This window comes from Ptychodera flava, chromosome 1 (genome assembly GCF_041260155.1).
Source record: "Ptychodera flava strain L36383 chromosome 1, AS_Pfla_20210202, whole genome shotgun sequence".
In the NCBI taxonomy this organism is placed as follows: Eukaryota; Metazoa; Hemichordata; class Enteropneusta; family Ptychoderidae; genus Ptychodera; species Ptychodera flava.
In genome coordinates this window covers 44,763,367-44,785,033 of record NC_091928.1, presented here as the reverse complement: position 1 = coordinate 44,785,033, position 21,667 = coordinate 44,763,367, and the positions used below count along the sequence as shown (strand labels likewise).

The window sequence follows — 21,667 nt, the reverse complement described above, 5'->3', positions numbered from 1 at the left end:
ATGACCTTATGTGAGTATTCAATGTTTTTTGATATCACAAAAAGGTAAAAAAAACGACTTTGTATCTTTAACGTTTTGGAAGAACTGTCCCTATTCCCGTGCAATGGGTTCATGGCAAATGTTTATGATATTTTTCTACAGGTAACTGTCAAGGGTTCCACTGCCTGACATCCTATGAGTGTTTTCCCTCGTACGCAGAGTGCGACAATTCGCTAAACTGCCAGGATTACTCTGATGAAGCCTCCTGTGATCACAGTAAGCTGATGATAAATTGTCCTCTCTGATTCTTAAAAATATCGATATTCAGCAACAGAACTCAAAAAAAACTTTACCTCGCATAAAATTTCGAAAAGCAAAAAGTTCACCTCGACCAATTATGCAGTCTTGGTTTTGCTATGACATACATCTAAAGTAAGAAATTGAAGTGAGCTTATCGGTCAATTAAATACAACAAATACGACTGGTATAAGTTGAACAAATGAGTTTAAAAGAGATAAGGAAAGAAAAAAGAAGTACTGTGGTTGTTCAACTCAGCTTGTTCTCGATGGATTTGTATCTATCTATCTATCTATCTATCTATCTATCTATCTATCTATCTATCTATCTATCTATCTATCTATCTATCTATCTATCTATCTGTATATATGTATATATTATATAATGTATGAAATACATTGACGAATGAAAAGTGACCAATAATATATATATATATATATATATATATATATATATATATATATATATATATATATATACAAATCCATCGAGAATAAGCTGAGTTGGCTGAGTAGAACAATAGTATTGAAACTAACATTATAATATATATATATATATATATATATATATATATATATATATATATATATATACTTGTTTAGTTCAAGATCAGCTGGAGTAGAGTGCTCAATACTAGAGTAGAGCTAAATACACAACTGAGTTGATCAGGATAATCTAGGATATTACAAACAGGTGCCAACAAAAACAAAACAAGTCATCGTTGATGACACAGTCCCCGCTTGCTAATGGGTACTTTGATTACAGGTCCTGTGATAAAAATACTTTGATACAGATGGCACTCAACGTCAAGAATGAGTTCCATTGTGATGAAAAACATAAAACCAATGTAGGCCATGATCCTAAAGGTCATTAAATGAGTCAACTGGGAATTAGTTGACAGGATGTTGCAAAACATTTTTTCATACTATCCTAACACTAATAGATTATCATCGGTACCATATTTCATAAAGTTTAATGCAGTATTTACAAAACTATGAGATCAACATCTGTATCAAGTTTCATCAAATTTGACGTTGTATTTGTGGATATATCACTCTAATTAGGAAAGTTCATTACATATGCAATTACAAATTAATTAAAATGACACTGATAAATGTCTTTTTCACTGTTGAAGCAATGCGAGCTTAACATCTGTACAAAGTTTCATGAAATTTGATGCAGTATTTCTTGACATATCAGCCTAATTATGAAACTTCAATAATTGACATGATACTGCTACATGACGTGAAACAAATTGACGAGCATGTATGAAATATGTCAATGTCCTTGTACTAACTTTGAATGATACTGGTGGAAATATATCTGAGTTATGGCTCAGTATGAGAAAATTAAAACAAAATCGCCGCCACGCAGCGATATTTGATCTTACCGTTTAAAAAATCAACATGTATATGTATGACATAATTCAATGTCCAGTTACAAACTTTGAATAAAATCAGTTGAGACTTGCCAGAGTTATGGCTCTCGACATGAAAAAAAAACATAAAAAAATTGCCACCATGTGGCCATATCGGACCTTATCGAGAAACAAATCAAAGTACATATTTATATCAAAGTACATAAATTTGCTTGATACATGTCTGAGTTATGGTTCAGGACATAAGAAATCATAAAAAAAAAACCGGCCACAAGGCGGCCATATTGGATCGTATCACAAAACATATCAATGTGTATATGTATGACATAGGTCAATGTCCTTGTACCAACTTTGAATAAAATCAGTTGAGATATGCCTGAATTATGGCTCTGTACACGAAAAAATCATAACAAAATGGCTGCACAGCAGCCATATTGGATCATATCACAAAACAAATTGACATGCATATCTATGATATTGGTCCATGTCCTTGTACCAACTTTCAATAAAATCGGTTGAAACATGTCTGAGTTATGGAGCTGTACATGAAAAAAATCGTAATAAAATGGCCGCCTGGAGGCCATATTGGATCGTATCACAAAACAAATCGACAAGCATATATATGACATGGGTCAATGTCCTTGTACCAACGTTGAATAAAATCGGTTGAGATATGCCTGAGTTATGGCTCTGTACATGAAAAAATCAAAACAAAATGGTCGCCTGGCGGCCATATTGGATCGTATCACAAAACAAATCAATGTGCATATGTATGACATTGGTCATTGTCCTTGTACCAACTTTGAATAAAATCGGTTGAAACTTGCCTGAGTTATGACTCTGTACATGAAAAAATTGTAATAAAATGGCCACCTGGCGGCCATATTGGATCATATCACAAAACAAATTGACGTGCATATCTATGACATTGGTCAATGTCCTTGTACCAACTTTGAATAAAATCGGTTGAAACATGTCTGAGTTATGGCTCCGTACATGAAAAAATTGTAATAAAATGGCCGTCTGGCGGCCATATTGGATCGTATCGCAAAATAAATCGATGTGCATCTGTAGGTCATAGTGCTATGCCTTTGTGCCAAGTTTGAACAAAATTGCTTCAGCAGTATCTGAGAAACTGTTGATGACGGACGGACGGACGGACGGACGGACGGACGGACACACGGACGGGACCCAATCTATAAGTCCCCGCCGGACTTCGTCCGCGGGGACTAACAAAAGAAATCGTTTCCCGCCTAAAGTCTCAGTCGATCACAGCCACCCGATGAGTGTAAGGCGGCTCTGCAGCCTATACGAAACAAATTTGTAGTGGAAATGTAATATCTTTGATTATCCTGATCAACTCAGTTGTATATATATATATATATATATATATATATATATATATATATATATATATATATATATATATATATATATATATATATATATATATATATATATATATATATATATATATATATATATATAATGTTGGTTTCAATACAATTGAGAATTGTGTCAATGGCCAGATGATTCTAGGTACGAGGTAGAATGCGCCTCGTGGACAGATATTCTGACTCTCACATTTTTATATTACTCATTTGTCCTACCGCTTTTGGAGGTCCATTTTGAAGCTCAATGAATACCTTTACTTTCACTGTCCTATATCTTTTTCTAAAAATCGAGACTGTCAGTTTTCCATACAGAGTTATTATAGAAATGGCAGCCATCTTTAATTTCAAATATTGGCAAATGTTCAAGTAATTTTTCCCTCATACTAAAATTTGTACGTTGCTAGAGATTTCTATTCTTGGTTTCTAAAGTCATTATTTCATTTTCATCAAATAAAGTCTTTCACTTTCGAGGCGAGAACTACCCTCAGATGAGATACTGATTTGTGTGACATGACTGTTTCTACTTCCGTTTTCAGTTGACTGCCCCGCCTATCGCTGCGCTAACAGCATATGTATACAGGACGAATGGGTATGCGATAGCGATATAGATTGTCCAGGAGGAGTAGACGAGTTAAACTGCAGTAAGATCAAAGAATCTATATCAGACTACTTTAACTAAGATTCTTTTATAACATATTATAAGGTTTTTATATAAATAATAAAATTTTCATAATATTTTGTTTCTTCTAGAAATGTGCGCAGTACATACTGCGCAGTACATGATGCAACCCTGCATGCAATTTTATTTGAATAGTGTTGGCTATGGCTTGCATTTATAGCGTTTACATAATGGCCCAGACTACAAGCTGCAACAACAGCTAGGCATAGAATACTGACTAAGTTTGTCCATATTTCAAGCAATGTACGATGTCGCTGGCGAGCAGCTATATATACTTAGTGCAGAATAGCGCCACTAAATTTGGTTACATGCCCTGTCATAAGAGGGATGAGTTTATGCCGTTACGTAATCATGTTTCTCATGTAAATTAACTTCTGGTTGCCTAAAAGCCTCCTGAAGAAGGCATAACGTCGTAAAGTTTACTCGAACAAATTTTCTGTCACATTTAGATTAATGCTGATTTGCTTTTGTAATCAAAGCTAAGAAGGTATAATTCGGGAAATTTATATATTGTTGTGATTTTAAAAAGTTATTTCGATGGGGATATTTTGTTTACCTGTGATGTAAAGGTGCCTCGTATCGAAACAACATCAATAAGAATTATGCCAATTATTTCAGCACAATGTGCGAATGGAGGATTTTTGTGCCCAAGTGGTCGCTGTATTTCTGCCGCATGGGCATGCAATGGTTTAGTTGGTTGCCCAGACAACGCAGACGAGTTTGGTTGCGGTACGTTACTCAATATAATTGATTTCATTCAGGATTATTGTTTCTTCTGTTAAAAGAAAACGACTTAAGAAGCACAAGAGGTAATGACTAAACATTTTGAAATAAATTGAACAAGATTGGAACTAATTTAGGATAATAGGATCTTCATATTTTTCAAATTCCTCAAAAGTGATAGGTGCCATATAGCTGAATGTTGCAATCAATAAAAAAGTGTGTAACTTAAAAAGAAAAGCAGATTAGTTACATTTATAGATTAAATCGACATCACTTCACCATCCAATTAGTTCCAATCGTGTTAATTTGTCACTGTTTTAATTTCGAAAGCAAGTTGTGGCGTGTTACAGTACTGACTCATAGTAACAGTTACTTATTAGCCAGGCTGTGGCCAATCAACGTATACAATGAATTTCATCTGGTTTTCCAAGGCGACAATTAACCTGGTACAAGACTTACGACAAATGTGTGATTAAATTTCAGCAATTAATCTTTCCTTCGAAGCGAACGACACTGAGGCCATCATGTATACTTTCAATATTTGGAAGTTTTAAGTAACTGTCCTATAACCAGATATGAACTGAAAATGCTCACGTGTTTCATTATTATTGCAGTTATGTGTAAATTCGAACCTTTGGCACATGTTTGCAACTTCATTTAAGTATTATGATCAACATAATGAGCAATATTCACCGCCGATTAACTCTAAAAGATCATGAAGTATACAAATACGTAATTAGCTAGAATAAAAATACCTTCTTTGACTGCTGTCATTGTACCACCACTTTATATAGCAAGTGTAATTACCTTAAGCCAAGTCCTTCAAGCCATATATGCCAAACTGCGAAAGCTCATTAGATATGCAAATTATAAATTAGCTGACATGAAAATGTAAAATGACTTTCAATATTGTTTTAACCTGGTATAATCATCAATGTACACAGCATGTTTTGCCAACTTTGATCAAGTAAATCCCAGTATATATCCGTAATTAGAAAAGATCATTGAAAATGAAAAATTAGGAATTGGCTGAAGGAAAAATGCTTAATGACTTTCAATAATGTTGTATCATAGTACCTTTAATGTACGGTATGTAGCAAGTTTCATCAACTTTGGTCCAGTCAATTCAGATATATATCCCTAATTAGCAAAGTTTAGTAAATATGTAAATTAGGAATTGGCTGAAGTAAAAATGCTTAATGGTTTTCAATAATGTTGTATCATAGTATCTCCAATACATGTAGCAAGTTTTGTCAACTTTGGTCAAGTTAATTCAGATATATATCCCTAATTAGGAAAGTTCATTAAATATACAAATTAGGAATTGACTGAAGAGAAAATGATTAAAGACTTTCAATAGTATTTTATTATAGTGTCTTTAATGTACATAGCAAGTTTCATCAATTTTGATCAAGTCAATTCAGATATATACCCCTAATTATGAAAATTCATTTAATATGCAATTAGGAATTGGCCGATGTAAAAATGTCTTTTGACTTTCAATAATGATATATCACAGTATCTTTTATGTGCACATCAAGTTTCAACCACTACAATCAAGTTAATTCAGATATATATCCCTAATTAAGAAAGTTCATCGAATATGCAAATTCGGAATTGGCTGAAGTAAAACTGCTAAATGACTTTCAAAAATGTTGTATCATAGTATCTTTAATGTATATAGCAAGTTTCATCAATTTTGGTTCAGTCACTTCAGATATATATCCCTAATTAGCAAAGTTCAGTAAATATGTAAATAAGGAATTGGCTGAAGTAAAATGCTTAATGATTTTCAATAATGTTGTATCATATATAATATCTCCAATACATGTAGCAAGTTTTGTCAACTTTGGTCAAGTCAATTCAGATATATACCCCTAATTAGGAAAGTTCATTAAATATGCAAATTAGGAATTGGCTGAAGAGAAAATGCTAAATGACTTTCAATAATATTGTATCATAGTATCTTCAACACAGGTAGCAAGTTTGGTCAATTGTGATCTTGTCAAATCAGATATATATTCCTAATTAGGAACGTTCATTAAATATGCAAATTAGCAAATATCTTTCATGTCACTCCTTAGTGGTTCCCACTGCTGATATATCTTGGTATGATCAACATTTGCAGCAAATCTCATCAAATTGTGTGCAGTTGTTTTTAATTTATATCCGTTTTTTCTAAAATCATTAATTATGCAAATGAACAAAAAGTATGCAAGCCACATCCACCAAAAACTAATCAGTTCTTGCCATTTGCTAACTGAATCTATGTATTAGATTTGATTATGATCTGATCAGCCGTTTTTGAGATATCGGACCAACAGACAGACAGACAGACAGACAGACAGACAGACATCGCTGCGACATATGCTCACGTGTGTGAACAAGTCAGCAAAAAGTATTTTAAGGCAGTGAGATGCGCTGACTTATGAAAGAGTTAGGAAACATATTGGCAATCAAAATAACTTTGTAATTTAGCTGACATTGCACTAACCAACACAATTTCCTTCAAAACAGTATTTCTCATCAAAGGTGACATGAAAACGCCCTTATACTATGTATTTTAAAAGTTCAGTGAGTCTGAAGTTTAGTATATGGTAGCAGTGGTTGAGATAAAGAGTAAATATGTTTTGGGGGAAAACTCCCTCAATTTTGGTATCTACAATGATTAGCAATGATGCCACAAGTCTAGTGACGACCTTATAAATTTCAATATATAAATTGAAACTAGAGTTTAACGTTGAAAAATTTCAATTGTTTTTTGCATTATCTCATCTCATAAAATGACCAATACTAAACAAGATCAGTTTGTTGCATATTACTTTAATAATAAAATGTCAAAATTTCATAAGATTTGACCCAGCCAGAGTTGAATTGTATTGATTTGAATTGCTGAAAATGGGAGGATAAGAAGCAAAGAAATACGGGGATTTCTATATATTTGCATAAACTTCTCTTTTTTCTCACGCATCTTATGACTGTCTATCATTCTGAAAAGTAAACTGTGCCAATATTTCAAGCTTGGTCAAAAATTACTGAAAATTGGACGAGTTTTTATACAAAAATGTGACACATGGTAAAAAAATCCCAACGTGTAATATGAAACGCTTGCCTAGAATAGTACATTGCTTCTTATACTAATTAGGTGTAAGGCGAGAATTTCATACCATTGAAAAAGTGCGAGGCAAGTCTCGCGAGATAACACTGTGTGCGTTACACTGGCCCATCCCATCAAATGCAGCGTAACTTTATCACGTTCTATGTATGTAAAGGGGAATTCGAATTCGGTGCTAAATTGTGGAGGAAAGACATGGTACCAATATATTTAGCAAAAATCTTTGTCACCAATGCAGTTCTCAGTATTTGCATTGTCCAATCATAGTAGATTCCTTTGACATTACATAGCTGGAGGGATAGCTATTTTACCTAGAAGGGAAACAGTATTGTCCATTCGACTCTTTGAAATGACTGTCGTATGTATGACACTGAGATCCGTCTGTGCAGGACCTGGTAAAATTTGCCTATTCTGTTCAGTAGACCGTTGTGGACTCAGTAATAAGGTATCCCAATAATTTACCCGTCAAGCAAAGGGGTTTGGCCCAACTCCTTTAATGTCAATGGTGATGTTGGACCTGTTTAAAGAAGACCAGGAAGAACAGATTACCACACACAGGGAGTCATATCATTTGGTTGCATCTTCAATGTTACATCAATATTTGTAAGATAAACTAATGTGGTTTGGGATATTTATCTTTTTTGTAGAGGTATGTGTGGGTGGCACAGGATTTTTTTGCCAAAGTGATCATAAGTGTATCCAGGGGACTTGGCTTTGTGACATGGAAAGTGATTGTGCAGATGGATCTGATGAACTTGACTGTGGATATGGAACCCTTCCTCGTGAGTGGCTCTGTTTTATGCTTGTCTAAGTGTCTGTTTACTCATTGGACAAATAATCGTATTAGTTACAGTCTACATGCCAAGGTGTTGTATCATATTCGTCGTGGTTTCGGCAACTATTAAATACTGTCACCTGTTCCAAATTTGCCACAGTTACCATGGAAAGAGAAAATCTAACCAATCACAGATTTTAAGCGGGTGGCCGCTTTTTAAAAACAGCGCCCTCGTATGGGCATTTGAATACCAAGGAACGCCTCTTTGACCATATATGGGCATATTTAGATTACAGGTGACTGTATACCTTTAATTGCATAATGTGGCAAAATGCTGTCTAAGATTTATACTTCCTATCTATCTATGATCAAAACACTTCGTAATACAGATTCCCCTGTCACTTAATTAGACGGAAAGATATGTGAAAGCTCACAAGAAAAGTTTTACCTTACAGTAGTTACTGAGCTTATTCCTTGAAAGTAAGACATTTCTAATAAGGTCTACATAATTTGTTTGTTTTTTTGCAAATTATTTCTCATCATAGAACTTAATTTACATTTACAATATTGTCTGCGTGATGTATTCAAACTTTTGTTTTACAGCTCCAGCCCCATGTCTCGGCCTAAAATGTGGTAATAATCTCTGTGTTCCGCTGCAATGGGTATGTGATGGCTTCGTAGACTGTCCAGATGGATCTGATGAAGACTCCTGCCCGACTACAGTCACTCCCTGAAGGCATGGTCCACAATCGTCACCCTACATACCTTCCTTTCTCCAGTACCACAGTTCTGACAAAAGAGACTCGTTTCCATTCACAGGCATATACCATCTTCTGTTTGTGCCAGTTTTGTCCCAGCACCACTTTAAGGTAGTATGCGCCTCGAAAGTGAAAGACCTAAACTTTTATCCAAACTTTCCTCAAGGAATCTTTCAATCACACTCTTTCAAAATCAAGAATAAAAATTAAGGGTCCACGTGCAAATTTCATTACTGAAGAAACAAATTCTTGATTTACCGATATTTGAAATTCAAAATGGGTTCCATGCCTGTGTTAATTCTATGGAGAAAAATAAAATTTTAGATTTTCAATAAGCTGAGACGGTGAAAATTCTTCTTACACCAAGCTTTTAAAATGAGCCCAGACGAGTGGTAGATTAGTCGAAAAAAAAGAATTGTGAACGTTAGAGAGTCTGAATATCAGTCCCCGAGGCGCATTCTACCTTAAATCATTTGCAAATGCTCGAATTATTGATCTACGATGATTTGCATTGCAGACAGATTTATTAATTTGCGGAATTGTGCAAATAATTTCTGGTCAACAATAAGTGGACAAATTTTGAAATTCGTTGAAAAATTGGAATTTTGCCATCTCATTCTCATGAAAAACGTATTTTTCCATAGTTCGAAGCCGTACTTTGGCGGTCATTTAGAATTCAAAACATTGTTTCTCTGATAAAAAATACCTGCATAATGATCCCAACATCTTCATGCACGTTTGATTATGAAACTCATTTTAAAAACTTCATCAACCAAGGTATCTTTAGAAGTTCAGGAATTTAATTTTGACATGCAGTAGTTCTAGCTGAATTTTACAAATAAATTGTATCCATCATTGTGGTAGTGATATTTCAAATATTTTAGCCTGAGTGCCGTTCGATTGACATGTACTCAATGAAAAATCTAGAAATGTCCTTCCGTATTGATATAGAAATTCGAAGAATTTTACTGATTTATATATAGTGATATACTCTGCAATGTAAATATGGAGTCTTTCTGTACAATGTCTTTTATCAAAATCATGTTATCGTTTGATTTGAAAGTCGTGAACTTCAACAAAAAGTATATAATCTAAGAGTTGTTTAGTCTTGTATGCCAGACCTAGCACCGCGAACTTTTGTTAAAGGGCGGTGGTCGTCGGAAGGGCGCTGAAGGTCGCTAGGGACCCCTACGACCGATATAAACACTGTATCCAAGCTATGTTGGCAATTGATGAAAGTTAAGGCATGTCTGTCTTAATGTACCTTGTAAAATTTGTTGCAGATATTTTGACATGATGCAGCTATATATGGTGCGTGAAATACAATGTTTGTAAACAAGAAAGTTTCACATGGGCAGTTCCGACAACTACTTCCCTTTAATATGGCAATAAGGGCACATAAGGTGTTCCTGTAATTTGCGATGTTCAATAGTGGCATTCATGAATGTTCAGCAGTAAAGACAGTTGAACATATATATGACAAAAGCTGTGATCATTTGTGTCTTTGTAAACAGTTTGTAGTATGGCTGCAGTTCCTTGATTAGGCCAAACAATAAGTGCTGTTCCGATAATATGGTTTCCAAAAATAGGGTAGGTAGGTTGGCAGGATTTTTTTTCCAAAATATTTTTATTTTTAAATATGCATTTTTCAGGGGCTCACGGTGATCAAACACTGGCTACAACATTTTCGTGAAAACGTATCATACATATAAAAGGAAAAAAAAATCATAAAGACATCCCCGTTCAAGCCAAAAATCAAATACCAAGTAACGAACGCGTGATTTTATGGGTTTTTTTCCTTCTTTTTTACTTCAATGTTTTCTTAGCTCTAAAAAGTTTAGGGTCGGCAGGTAAAAAATAGGTCGGGTTATCGGAACAGCACAATGTTTTGTCCGGCCTTATTTAAGTTATACCATTATGTCTTTACGTCTTATCCCGGCGTATAAGTGTTTTTTGTTTTTAAAAGAATAGTGTGTACTTTCATCAGAATTGATAATATAATCGTACGGTAACGCTTCTACTCTGGAAAGAAGGCAATGTTGACGCAGATTAATCCGAGCTAGTCGGCTTTCTGTTGTCTTTGCTACGGTGTCCTAATTTCAGTGGATGCATGATGCGGTTAACGAAAAGTGCATTGTATCTACATTTATGACATCAAAAAAAAATTATAAAATCTTGTGACAGTGGTAAAAATCACATTTGTTGTCAGAAGACTGGTATGTATGAGTTGTTCTGCTTTACAATTGGCAAATGGCAGAAGACAGCGATGTCCCATCCAACCATTCTTTGGGTTCTTTGGACATGTCAAACTTAGTACCCAGGGGTTCACTGTTCAGTGTTAGGGACTTGTCAGAATTTGTACCCAGGGGTTCAATTAGGGACATGTCAGAGTTAGCACCCAAAGGGTTCAGTGTTAGGACATGTCAGAATTTGTACCCAGGGGTTCAATTAGGGACATGTCAGAGTTAGCACCATAGGGTTCAGTGTTAGGACATGTCGGTTAGTACCCAGGGGTTCAGTGTTAGGGACATGTCAGAATTAGTACCCAGGGGTTCAGTGTTATGGACATGTCAGAATTAGTACCAAGGGGTTTAGTGGTAGGGACATGTCAGAATTAGTACCCAGGGGTTCAGTGTTAGGGACATGTCAGAATTAGTACCCAGGGGTCAATGCTATGGACATGTCAGAACTAGTACCCGGGGGGTCAATGCTATGGACATGTCAGAATTAGTACCCAGGGGTCAATGCTATGGACATGTCAGAATTAGTTCCCAGGGGTCAATGCTATGGACATGTCAGAATTAGTACCCAGGGGTCAATGCTACGGACATGTCAGAATAAGTACCCAGGGGTCAATGCCATGGACATGTCAGCATTAGTACCCAGGGGTTCAGTGTTAAGAATATGTCGGAATTAGTACCCAGGGGTTCAGTGTTAAGGATTCACTAACCAGGAAACAACACAGGAACACAAGCTACTTGTCAAAGAAATACAAATGTTTTCCTTTATTATGACACGACACACTGAACTGAACGTACATTTGCACCCTGTTTGTCATCTGAAAGCTTAGTTGTCTGTTGACAAGTTCCATCTCAAATGGTGATGAAAAAGTTCACATGCAAAAGACAGCAAAACTTCCATAAAATCATTGAAAATAAGAAGTTCTTCTCTTTTAGTCTTACACGTACTTGAGTACTGAAGTGACATTTATAAATTAGGCAGAAAGATAAACTGACGACGACATGACAACACTGAGGTATGATCTTGAGGGTCGACTCTAGATATTTTGAAAACAAAAAAGACCCCTTGGATGGTCAAAACGTCACCTTGCAAATAAGCATACTGGCCGTTGTATCAGATTGACGGGTTCTCCATTTAGTCTACCCTCTGTGGTCAAGTTGTTGTACACATGATTTGGTGTTTGTATATGACATTTGTAATATGGAAAGGTGATGACAATAATATGACTGACAATGGTAAGTATATGACTGATAGCAATTACAGTTAAGACCATTTAATACACCCCTATTATGTACTGTGGCAGGAACGTTTTTATGTACTTCATTGGATATATGCCATTAGAAATGCTGATCTTGTACATGAATTGTGATTAATTTTTTGAGCAACTGCTGACCTTGAAATTATCAAGAAGAGCGACAGTGAATATGGCTTTTGGCACTTAACTCTTTGACCGCCAAAGTCAAATTTTTTGTCACCTTTATAAAATGTGCCCCACTCAATAGTTTTTAGATTTTTGCCAAACTTTTGATGAAAAACTGTAGCAAATGAAATGTGATGTCCATTTGATCCAAAATAATCAAAAAAATGACAGAAAAATTCATAACAATTGGTAAAATGTTGCACTGAAATTTTGGTGGGAAAAATGACAGCACTCAAAGGGTTAATATAAAGATTATAATGAGTGAGAGTGTTCTTATCGTAGAATGTGCCCTGTGCACAGGTATTTGGATTCTCAAATGTTTACAATTCTTTTTCTGGAGCCTCATTTTCAAGCTTGTAATCTGACAGTAACACTTTTCATGGTCTGAATTTTGAGAAAATTCAAAACTGATTTTTCGCCACAGAGTTAATACAGGGATGGCGGCCATTTTGATTTAAACAACTACTGGTAAATGTTTGGTAATTTTTGTTTCTACTACAAAAATTTGCACAACTATCATTGATTTTCATTCTGGTTTTGTTCAGAAAATGGTTGATATTTTACTTGTGGAAAGTTTGATCACAGGTTTAAGTCTTTCAATTTCAGAGTACACACTACCTTTAATGAGAGGTACATGTACAGCTAAAAGTAACACAATACACTCAGCAATACAGATTTTTGGAAGTGCACAAAACAAAGCTTGCGTTACAGAAATGTATTGTTGTTGTTGGCCTTTGATTCTGATGAATTTGATCAATATGTATTGCCTACTGCCCATAGATTTTGTAAATATGCATTTTAGAATAGTATAACCCTGATCTTATGACTAATGCATGAACCCTCTGAGATCATATAGGTGTACATACATTGCTGGGTGTAATATGCAGCCTGTTCTTTTGCAAGTCCTTCTAATGTAAGCAATTCTGTCATGCTTAAAACAGAAGTATCTATCTAAGTTGATTTTTTGGAAAACAACACAAATCCAATTTCTAGGTGACCTCTTCGCTATCTGTTAATGCTTGTCCTGCCAGGCCTATCAGTTTCCCATCTATCAAGTCAGTAAAAAGCAGTATTGAGCCAAAACCTTATATTACAGCAGATTTAGTCTGTTAGAATCATGTTTATAGTATCTCTGTTTTCAAGGGCCTTGCAATGTTCAATATTTTGTTAAATACAAATATGGGACACGCTGTGCTTAACTAGTTTTAACCAACTTGACTTGATGGTGAAAGATTACCTTGGCAGGATATGGGTTAAGGGGGCAGTCCTGAATCCCTGGCTCTCACATTAGTCCTTATTGACATGGCATTAGCCCTTTGTTTTCCATTGATGACTTGCTTTCAGATCAAGCTGATAAATAACCTGTCCCTTTTGCTATTCAATCTTCAAGTAAACACAGAACATGTAATACATTCATTCTCAATTTCAGAACTTTCTTTTTGATTTTAGGAAGGAGAAACCACCTTTGCCGCTGTTAAACATTGACAAAATTTTCACTTGTTCAATCTCCATTGCTGAAGTTATCTGTTTGACTAAGGGTGACTTTGATCATGAATGAATATAAAAATACTACCTAGGGTGATTTTGAATCGGAACACGGCTTAGCATCAATGTAGTATTCGTAGACCTTGCTCAACAACTTACAAATACTGTTAAAACACCATTCTGTTTGAATGAGCCTCACTTAAGGGGGAGACCCACATTCGCAGACACTTTTCTTTAACCTGATTTTTTACCATTAAAATGAATCTTTAACCCAACATGTAGTATATGTTTGGGTAGGTCGACAGTTGAAGATTATAAAAATTGTGAGAATATTTCAAAACCTGTTTGCATGTGTTTGTTTTGCTCAAAAATGTGTGTTTTTGAGTTTTTCACTTAAAAAAGTGTAAGTACGAGAGGGTGATGGCAATCGGTGAGCCGTTTACTGCAATCGATAGCAGGGTAAGGTGTGTAAAAAACCGTGTCTTGGATTTTTGATACTCCGCTTTGTTTTTGCACAATTAGCCTTGAAAGTGAGAAGTGGTGGATTCTGAATAAATTAACGGCTTTTGTCCACGTTTGTCACGATATCTTTTGTTTTCGGAACATTATCGGAATTCTGAGACACGGTTTTGTAGAAACAGTCACTAACTACAACCTGTGCAAAGATAAGGCTAATCCGTCAACGCGGCGCCAAGTTATACTCTCCAGAAGTTGCGATACATTGCCAAAAACGGAACGGAGTAAATCGCAGAAATGTGTATGCGACCCTTGGAGTCGCACAAAGTCAGCTAAAATTCCGGTTCGCTCACATTTTCGGTGGAAATTCCCAGCCCATAATGAAGTACAGGACTTTTTACACAATTGTCTGAATTTGTGGTATGGATGAAATTATACATGACGTGAAAATTGTAAGAAAATGAACACTGAAACGGCCAGTTCGCGGCGTAAGCGTTAGGCTTTATTTACACAACTGTCATTCCGAGCTAAATCTGGGGATAATCTTCTTGCTAAATACAAACTAGCGTATTAACTGTGCACTGTAGTGTACCAGTTAAAATTTGATTATCAAGCGAAGAAATGGCTGGCTGCATATATACTTCGTAAAATTATGTGATTTTGCATGCCAAGTCCGTTGACATTGTGTTTTCCTCTCTTTTGGTTGCGCAATCGTCACCGCGTTTTCAGCTTCCTGCCTGGAGAGAGACACCTGACAATGAATTTACAATGTGATACATACCGACAAAGACGAATTCATTCAGACGCCGTTTTACGTACGTTAGCTTTTACGTTCCGTACTGCATATTGAAGTACGCCCACAGTCCGCCTTGAACATGGCATGGAGCTAAAAACGGACAGCTACATGAACGCGGTTTCCGACCTCAGAAGCACCAGTGCCGGGCTAACTTTGTGTGCCATGTTAGAACCCATCGTTAGGCTAAACTAAATATAACACCTGACAATATCTGGTATCTAAAACGATTTCCTAATAGAAAGATAAAAAGTTGGCAAAAAACTGAAATAAATCGATTCTGACACGAAACTTGAACAATTCTAAAAGCGACTTGTTTTGGCTTCGCGAGTGCCATGGAGGCGAGTACCTCAAACAGATGTGAATCTGTGACCACGCTGATATTAAACTGAATGCGTCATTCTAAAATCGCGACGGTCGAATATTGTACAAGTAATGAAATGCGTGAACTTCAATCAAACAGTTGAATATCGCGTTGGCTGATGTGTGGAAACGAGCATTCGTCGTTCTCCGGTGGCGACTATCCGTTGACTATAATAGCGACGATAGACAGGCCAGCAGCGCGCTGTTTTTCAGCGTAATTGAGTTTATCCATAGGAAAAAGTAGTTGCTGATTCGAAAAAAGCACGTTCATGGTTGTTTAATTTTTTTCAAGTTCATGGAAATTATTCTCTCATTTTCAATTTTGGCTTCTTTAAATTTATTGCATAAGTTTATAATTACCTAATAACAATTCAATCGCAATGATTTTAAAGCTATACCGACATGAATTTGTGCTGTGAAATATCGCATACTTTTCAATCGAGATTGATTTCGACCCTGGACTTCGACTCACTTCATGAGCAAGTCCGTCAATAAAAGTTCAGTTGATCGAGACAAATTATATATGCTCTATGATTAGCTCCGGTACAGATTGAAAAACAAATGCTGGGTCAACATTGTGTTTACATTGTAAATCACGGCATCATTCTAAACTGTACGTGCAATACTCGCTGTGTCCGCATAGAATTTACAAAACAATAAGCTAACGTTTCCAAACCGGGCAGAGCAGACACCGGCGCGATTTTCTCGTTATAAAATTTCGAACTATTGGCATATTTCTAATTTCTACTGAGAGGAATGTTGCTCGCCCAACTGTCGAAACAAAAGGACGTCGCAACCATTTTCACAAAAAAGATAGAAAACTTGTGGTGACGTACAGAACGTAATCTTCATTGCATGCTTTACGTGTAAACCGTAACCACCGGAGGGACGGTGCCGTAACGTAGCGGTAACAATTTTGGTTGCCGGACTTCACTGGGCATTTGCAGATGTTAAAAAATCATCTGACATTTTTATCATCAGTCGCAATTAGTTCGGAGGGGGATTAATTTTGAATGTCGGCCTTCATAAGGTGCAGACAAACATGTAAACTGTTATCAGAAAAAGACGTAATTTTTGGATTTTCGGAGTAGCCTAGTTTGATTGGGGCGGGGTCAGTTTTGAATGTCAGACTATACTTTTCATTGAGTCCACGTCATTTGTTAGCGGACACAAATGTACGTTTTGGTTTTCGGCGGCGATTAATTTTGAATGCTGGACTTTATTTAGCAAACATGTAAAGACAAAGACCTACTATTTGGATTTTCGGCCGTTATTTGTTTTGTACGGGAACAGTTCTATTAAATACGTGTTATAGGAAAACGAGGTAAAAATTACGTAAACTACAATGAGCAGCCTCTCTGTTGTGCGCAAGATGTATCACCGGTTTTTATTCGAAGCTCAGTTTAGTGTTGAATGAGTAAGCGTTCTGCGTACATTCCTCGCTTACGACCATTTCCAGTTGACACCTTTTCAAGCATCGGAAACTGGAGTTTTGAGCCTGACTGTAACTCTGACAATTTTAACTGTTCTCTCATTCCCGGCCATATGCTTGATATTTCGCTTTTGTGGACCATGCTTTTGCAATCGACGGCTACCTTCAGCATGTTCAGTAGCCACGACATACTTCCTGCCGGCAGCTGGGAAGAAGACTGACGCATGCGCACTCCTCCGGACGGAATTAGCGTAATCTACTTACGCTCTTGAGATAGCATTGACTAATCTGGAAACCGTTAAGACACAAGAAAAACACGGCACGCGAACTGGCCTACAATGTTCATTTTTGTTAAAATTTAACTCATTTCCAAGTATGTTATGGTTTCAAACTTATCGTCCACTCAAAGGCCATATTAGACAGATTCAAAATTTACCATCAAACAAAAAATGACCAAAATCACTCAAGGAAGGTGGGTCTACCCCTTAAGAACTGGTTACTACAGGGTTGTACCAAAGTTACGTAATGAAAAGGGGTGGGTCCCTCATCAGACTGAACGTAAACATGGGATTATCACTGAAAAACAAACCCATAGTGACAATATTGGCAACAATTTGCTTTCATCCTGTAAGTAAAAAGACTAGCAACACACAGATAGTGTTTACCCGGTGCACTGCAATGGCAGTTTAAGATTTACTCGTAGTTCTCTTGATATGAAATAGACCCTGGCTGATAAGGTATCGGGATAAACAAGATGTCTGCTGGAATTGAAATTGTGATGAAAAAATGAAAAATAAAACTTCCGCACAAAACATGAAAGATACTGACCAAATGTCAAGCACACATGCCGTGTTTACCCTCTTCAGCACAAGTCTGTAAAAAATTCAGAAAATGTGGAACTCCAAAAATTGCTTGTAACACATTCTATCAGCTAAGGTCTGACATATCTTTGCACAACGATGTCAATGAAAATCAATATCTTCCTGTATGACTTTCTGAGTGTTTAAATGGTATAGCGTGTCACATGTGTTTACAAGTGTCAGGACCATATCAAGTCACTCACAGTACATGCTGTACTATGTGCCCAAGACATACTTCAATGCTTTCACCAATCTTGAACAGCTGACGTGGCAATGGATAAACCTGACAGGAAAGGGGTACACCGGAGTAAACTTTTGCTAAATCCTAGTATCCATAATAATGGCCTTTGTCTTGGTTTAAAGATATTACACATTAAAATGTGTACAGAGAAGTTTTAAAAGCTTAAATACTCAAAGTGTTTCAAAGTGTTTAGTTATTACCTTTTGTGCTTCTTAAGTCTTTTTCTTTTATCAGAAGAAACAATAATCCTGAATGAAATCAATTATATTGAGTAACGTAACGCAACCAAACTCGTCTGCGTTGTCCGGGCAACCAACTAAACCATCGCATACCCATTCGGCAGGAATACAGCGACCATTTGGGCATAAAAATCCTCCATTCGCACATTGTGCTGAAATAATTGGCATAATTCTAATTGATGTTGTTCCGATACGAGGCACCTTTACAGCACAGGTAAACAAAATAACCCATCGAAATAACTTTTGAATATCACAACAATATATAAATTTCCCGAATTATACCTTCTTAGTCTTGATTACAAAAGTAAATCAGAATTAATTTCAATGTGACAGAAAATTCAAGTAAATTCAAGTAAACTTTTACGACGTTATGCCTTCTTCGGGTAGCTGTTAGGCAACAAGAAATTAATTTACATGAGAAACATGATTACATAACGGCACAAACTCATCCCTCTTATGACAGGGCATGAACCAAATTTAGGGGCGCTATTCTGCAGATGTACACTAAGTATAGCTGCTAGCCAGCATGATCGTACATTTCTTGAAATATGGACAAACTTTGTCAGTATTCTATGCCTGGCTGTTGTTGCAGCTTGTAGTCTGGGCCAGTATGTAAACGCTATAAATGTAAGCCATAGCCGACACTATACAAATAAATTTGCATGCAGGGTTGTATCATATACTATGGACATGAGTAGTGGTTTATGGGTAACTCATCCTGTAAATTGGGCGTTGGCCTGATGGATGATGAATTGAGTAAAAACCAGGAATTAAAGCGTATGGGTACCTCATCCTGTAAATTGGGCGTTGGCCTGACCGATGATGAATTGAGTAAAAACCAGGAATTAAAGCGTGGACTACACTCCCCCTTGTAATTTCTGTCCAATCCCTTAAGGGAGGACAGCCTTTGATTGTTTCAGAAGTCAGAAGTCATGCCACATGGTACTTCCAAATGTCAACTCAACTCCAGGGCCTTATATATATATATATATATATATATATATATATATATATATATATATATATATATATATATATATATATATATATATATATATATATATATATATATATATATATATATATATATATATATATATATAGGATAAAGCCTGAGTACGAGGGCTCTTCTGGTATATAAAGTCCAACCAACGATAAAATGTCGAGGCCGCAGGCCGAGACATTTTATCGTAGGGTTGGACTTTATATCCAGAAGAGCCCGAGTACGAGGGTTTTATCCGACTTAAAAACTATCGCCCCTAACTGATATATTTTCATTTTCAAAGTGTTTACGTCAACCGTCCCCTTTGTCAATGTAACATGTTTAGGATATGAATTAAAACTTTTATTTGTGAAATAGCCTTCCAGTGTAATGAAACATTCTATAAATGCCCTAGTGCACATTATATAAATGCCCTAGGGCACAGCAGATTTTGTTTTTAGCTGGTTTCCGCTGTGTTACCAAATTTGAATATTAAAATGTACCAGATGTCTACAGAATATGACATGTTCACTTGTGATTGGACAGAACTTTACTACGGCGCTGTCATTCGTTTTTGGAATTTGGTGACCAAGGCTTTATGAGTAAATAAAACACCCTGAATTGAGCACTCTGATTGGTCAATCAACAGTAGATAGTTTTTAAATATATATATACATATGGCGCAAAAGGTTATGTAGCATTTATCTCCCAACAATGAAATCACACACTGTGAGCAATGCTTTTTGCTTTGGAAAATATACTTTGTATTACCTCAGGTAGGTGCATGCTTTCTCGAAGTAACAAAACATTATGAAAATGTTATTATTTATATAAAAATCTTATATGTTATAAAAGTATCTTATTTAAAGTAGTCTGATATATATTCTTTGATCTTACTGTAGTTTAACTCATCTTGTCCTCCTGGACAATCTATATCGCTATCGCATACCCATTCGTCCGGTATACATTTGCTGTTAGCGCAGCGACAGGCGGGGCAGTCAACTGAAAACGGAGGTAGAAACAGTTATGTCGCACAAAGCAGTATAAACAGTATTGTCGTACAAATCAGTGTCTCATCTTAAGGTAGTTCTTGCCTCAAAAGTGACAGACTTTTCTTGATGAAACTGAAACAATAATTTTCGAAAGCAAGAATAGAAATCTGCAGTCAACGTACAAAGTTTAGAATTAGGGAAAAATTACTTAAAAATTTACCGATATTTGAAATTCAAGTTGGACTCTGTTTAAGGAAAAATGACAGCCTCGATTTTCAGAAAAAGATAGGACAGTGAAAATATAGGTATTCATTGAGCTTCAAAATTGACCTCCACAACCGATAGGACAAAGGAGTAATATAAAAATGTGAGAGTCAGAATATCTGTCCACGAGGCGCATTCTACCTCGTACCTAGAATCATCTGGCCATTGATACAATACAGTATTGAAAATCACACTATATATATATATATATATATATATATATATATATATATATATATATATATATATATATATATATATATATATATATATATATATATATATATATATATATGGTGATAACCGGGAGGGCACATTGTATACATTTTGTGTATTTCGCTCACTGCTTTAATAGTAGTTAGAGCACTCTGAGATTGTTGGGCAGCCTCTTGCGTAATATGAGGGGCGTTCACTGTTGGCACTATGCTTCGCTCACGGTATGTATTGCCGTTGGAGCACTCTGGTGAGTCCATATTCAACAATGTGTAACCGTACTTTCTGTGCCCAAGTTCAGAGGTTGCCATAAAGCCATTATGGTGATAACCGGGAGGGCACATTGTATACATTTTGTATATATATATATATATATATATATATATATATATATATATATATATATATTGATACAAATCTATCGAGAACAAATTGAGTTGAACAACCACAATACCAGGACTTCTTTTTTCTTTCCTTCTCTTTTTAACCCATTTGATCTACATATACCAGTCCTATTTTTTTGTATTTAATTGACCGATGAGCTCATTTCAATTTCTTTTTTCAGATCTATGTCATAGCAATACCATG

At 35.9% G+C, this 21,667-nt stretch overlaps 1 protein-coding gene across 1 annotated transcript; it reads left to right on the top strand.

The window, feature by feature from the left end:
- On the top strand, window positions 1–10,575 carry LOC139145106 (low-density lipoprotein receptor-like). The gene is made up of 6 exons (XM_070716059.1): window positions 1–10; window positions 142–255; window positions 3,585–3,689; window positions 4,346–4,456; window positions 8,213–8,347; window positions 8,944–10,575. The coding sequence occupies exons 1-6, from the start codon at window positions 1–3 to the stop codon at window positions 9,072–9,074; spliced, it is 606 nt and encodes a 201-aa protein (XP_070572160.1). The 3' UTR covers window positions 9,075–10,575.
- Window positions 10,576–21,667: the final 11,092 nt, after the last annotated feature.

Bases quoted from the DNA above. Each gene is read 5' to 3' on its own strand.
- LOC139145106 (XM_070716059.1), top strand. The intron at 256-3,584 runs GTAAGCTGATGA...TTCCGTTTTCAG, and splicing joins TGAAGCCTCCTGTGATCACA to TTGACTGCCCCGCCTATCGC. The intron at 8,348-8,943 runs GTGAGTGGCTCT...TTTGTTTTACAG, and splicing joins TGGATATGGAACCCTTCCTC to CTCCAGCCCCATGTCTCGGC.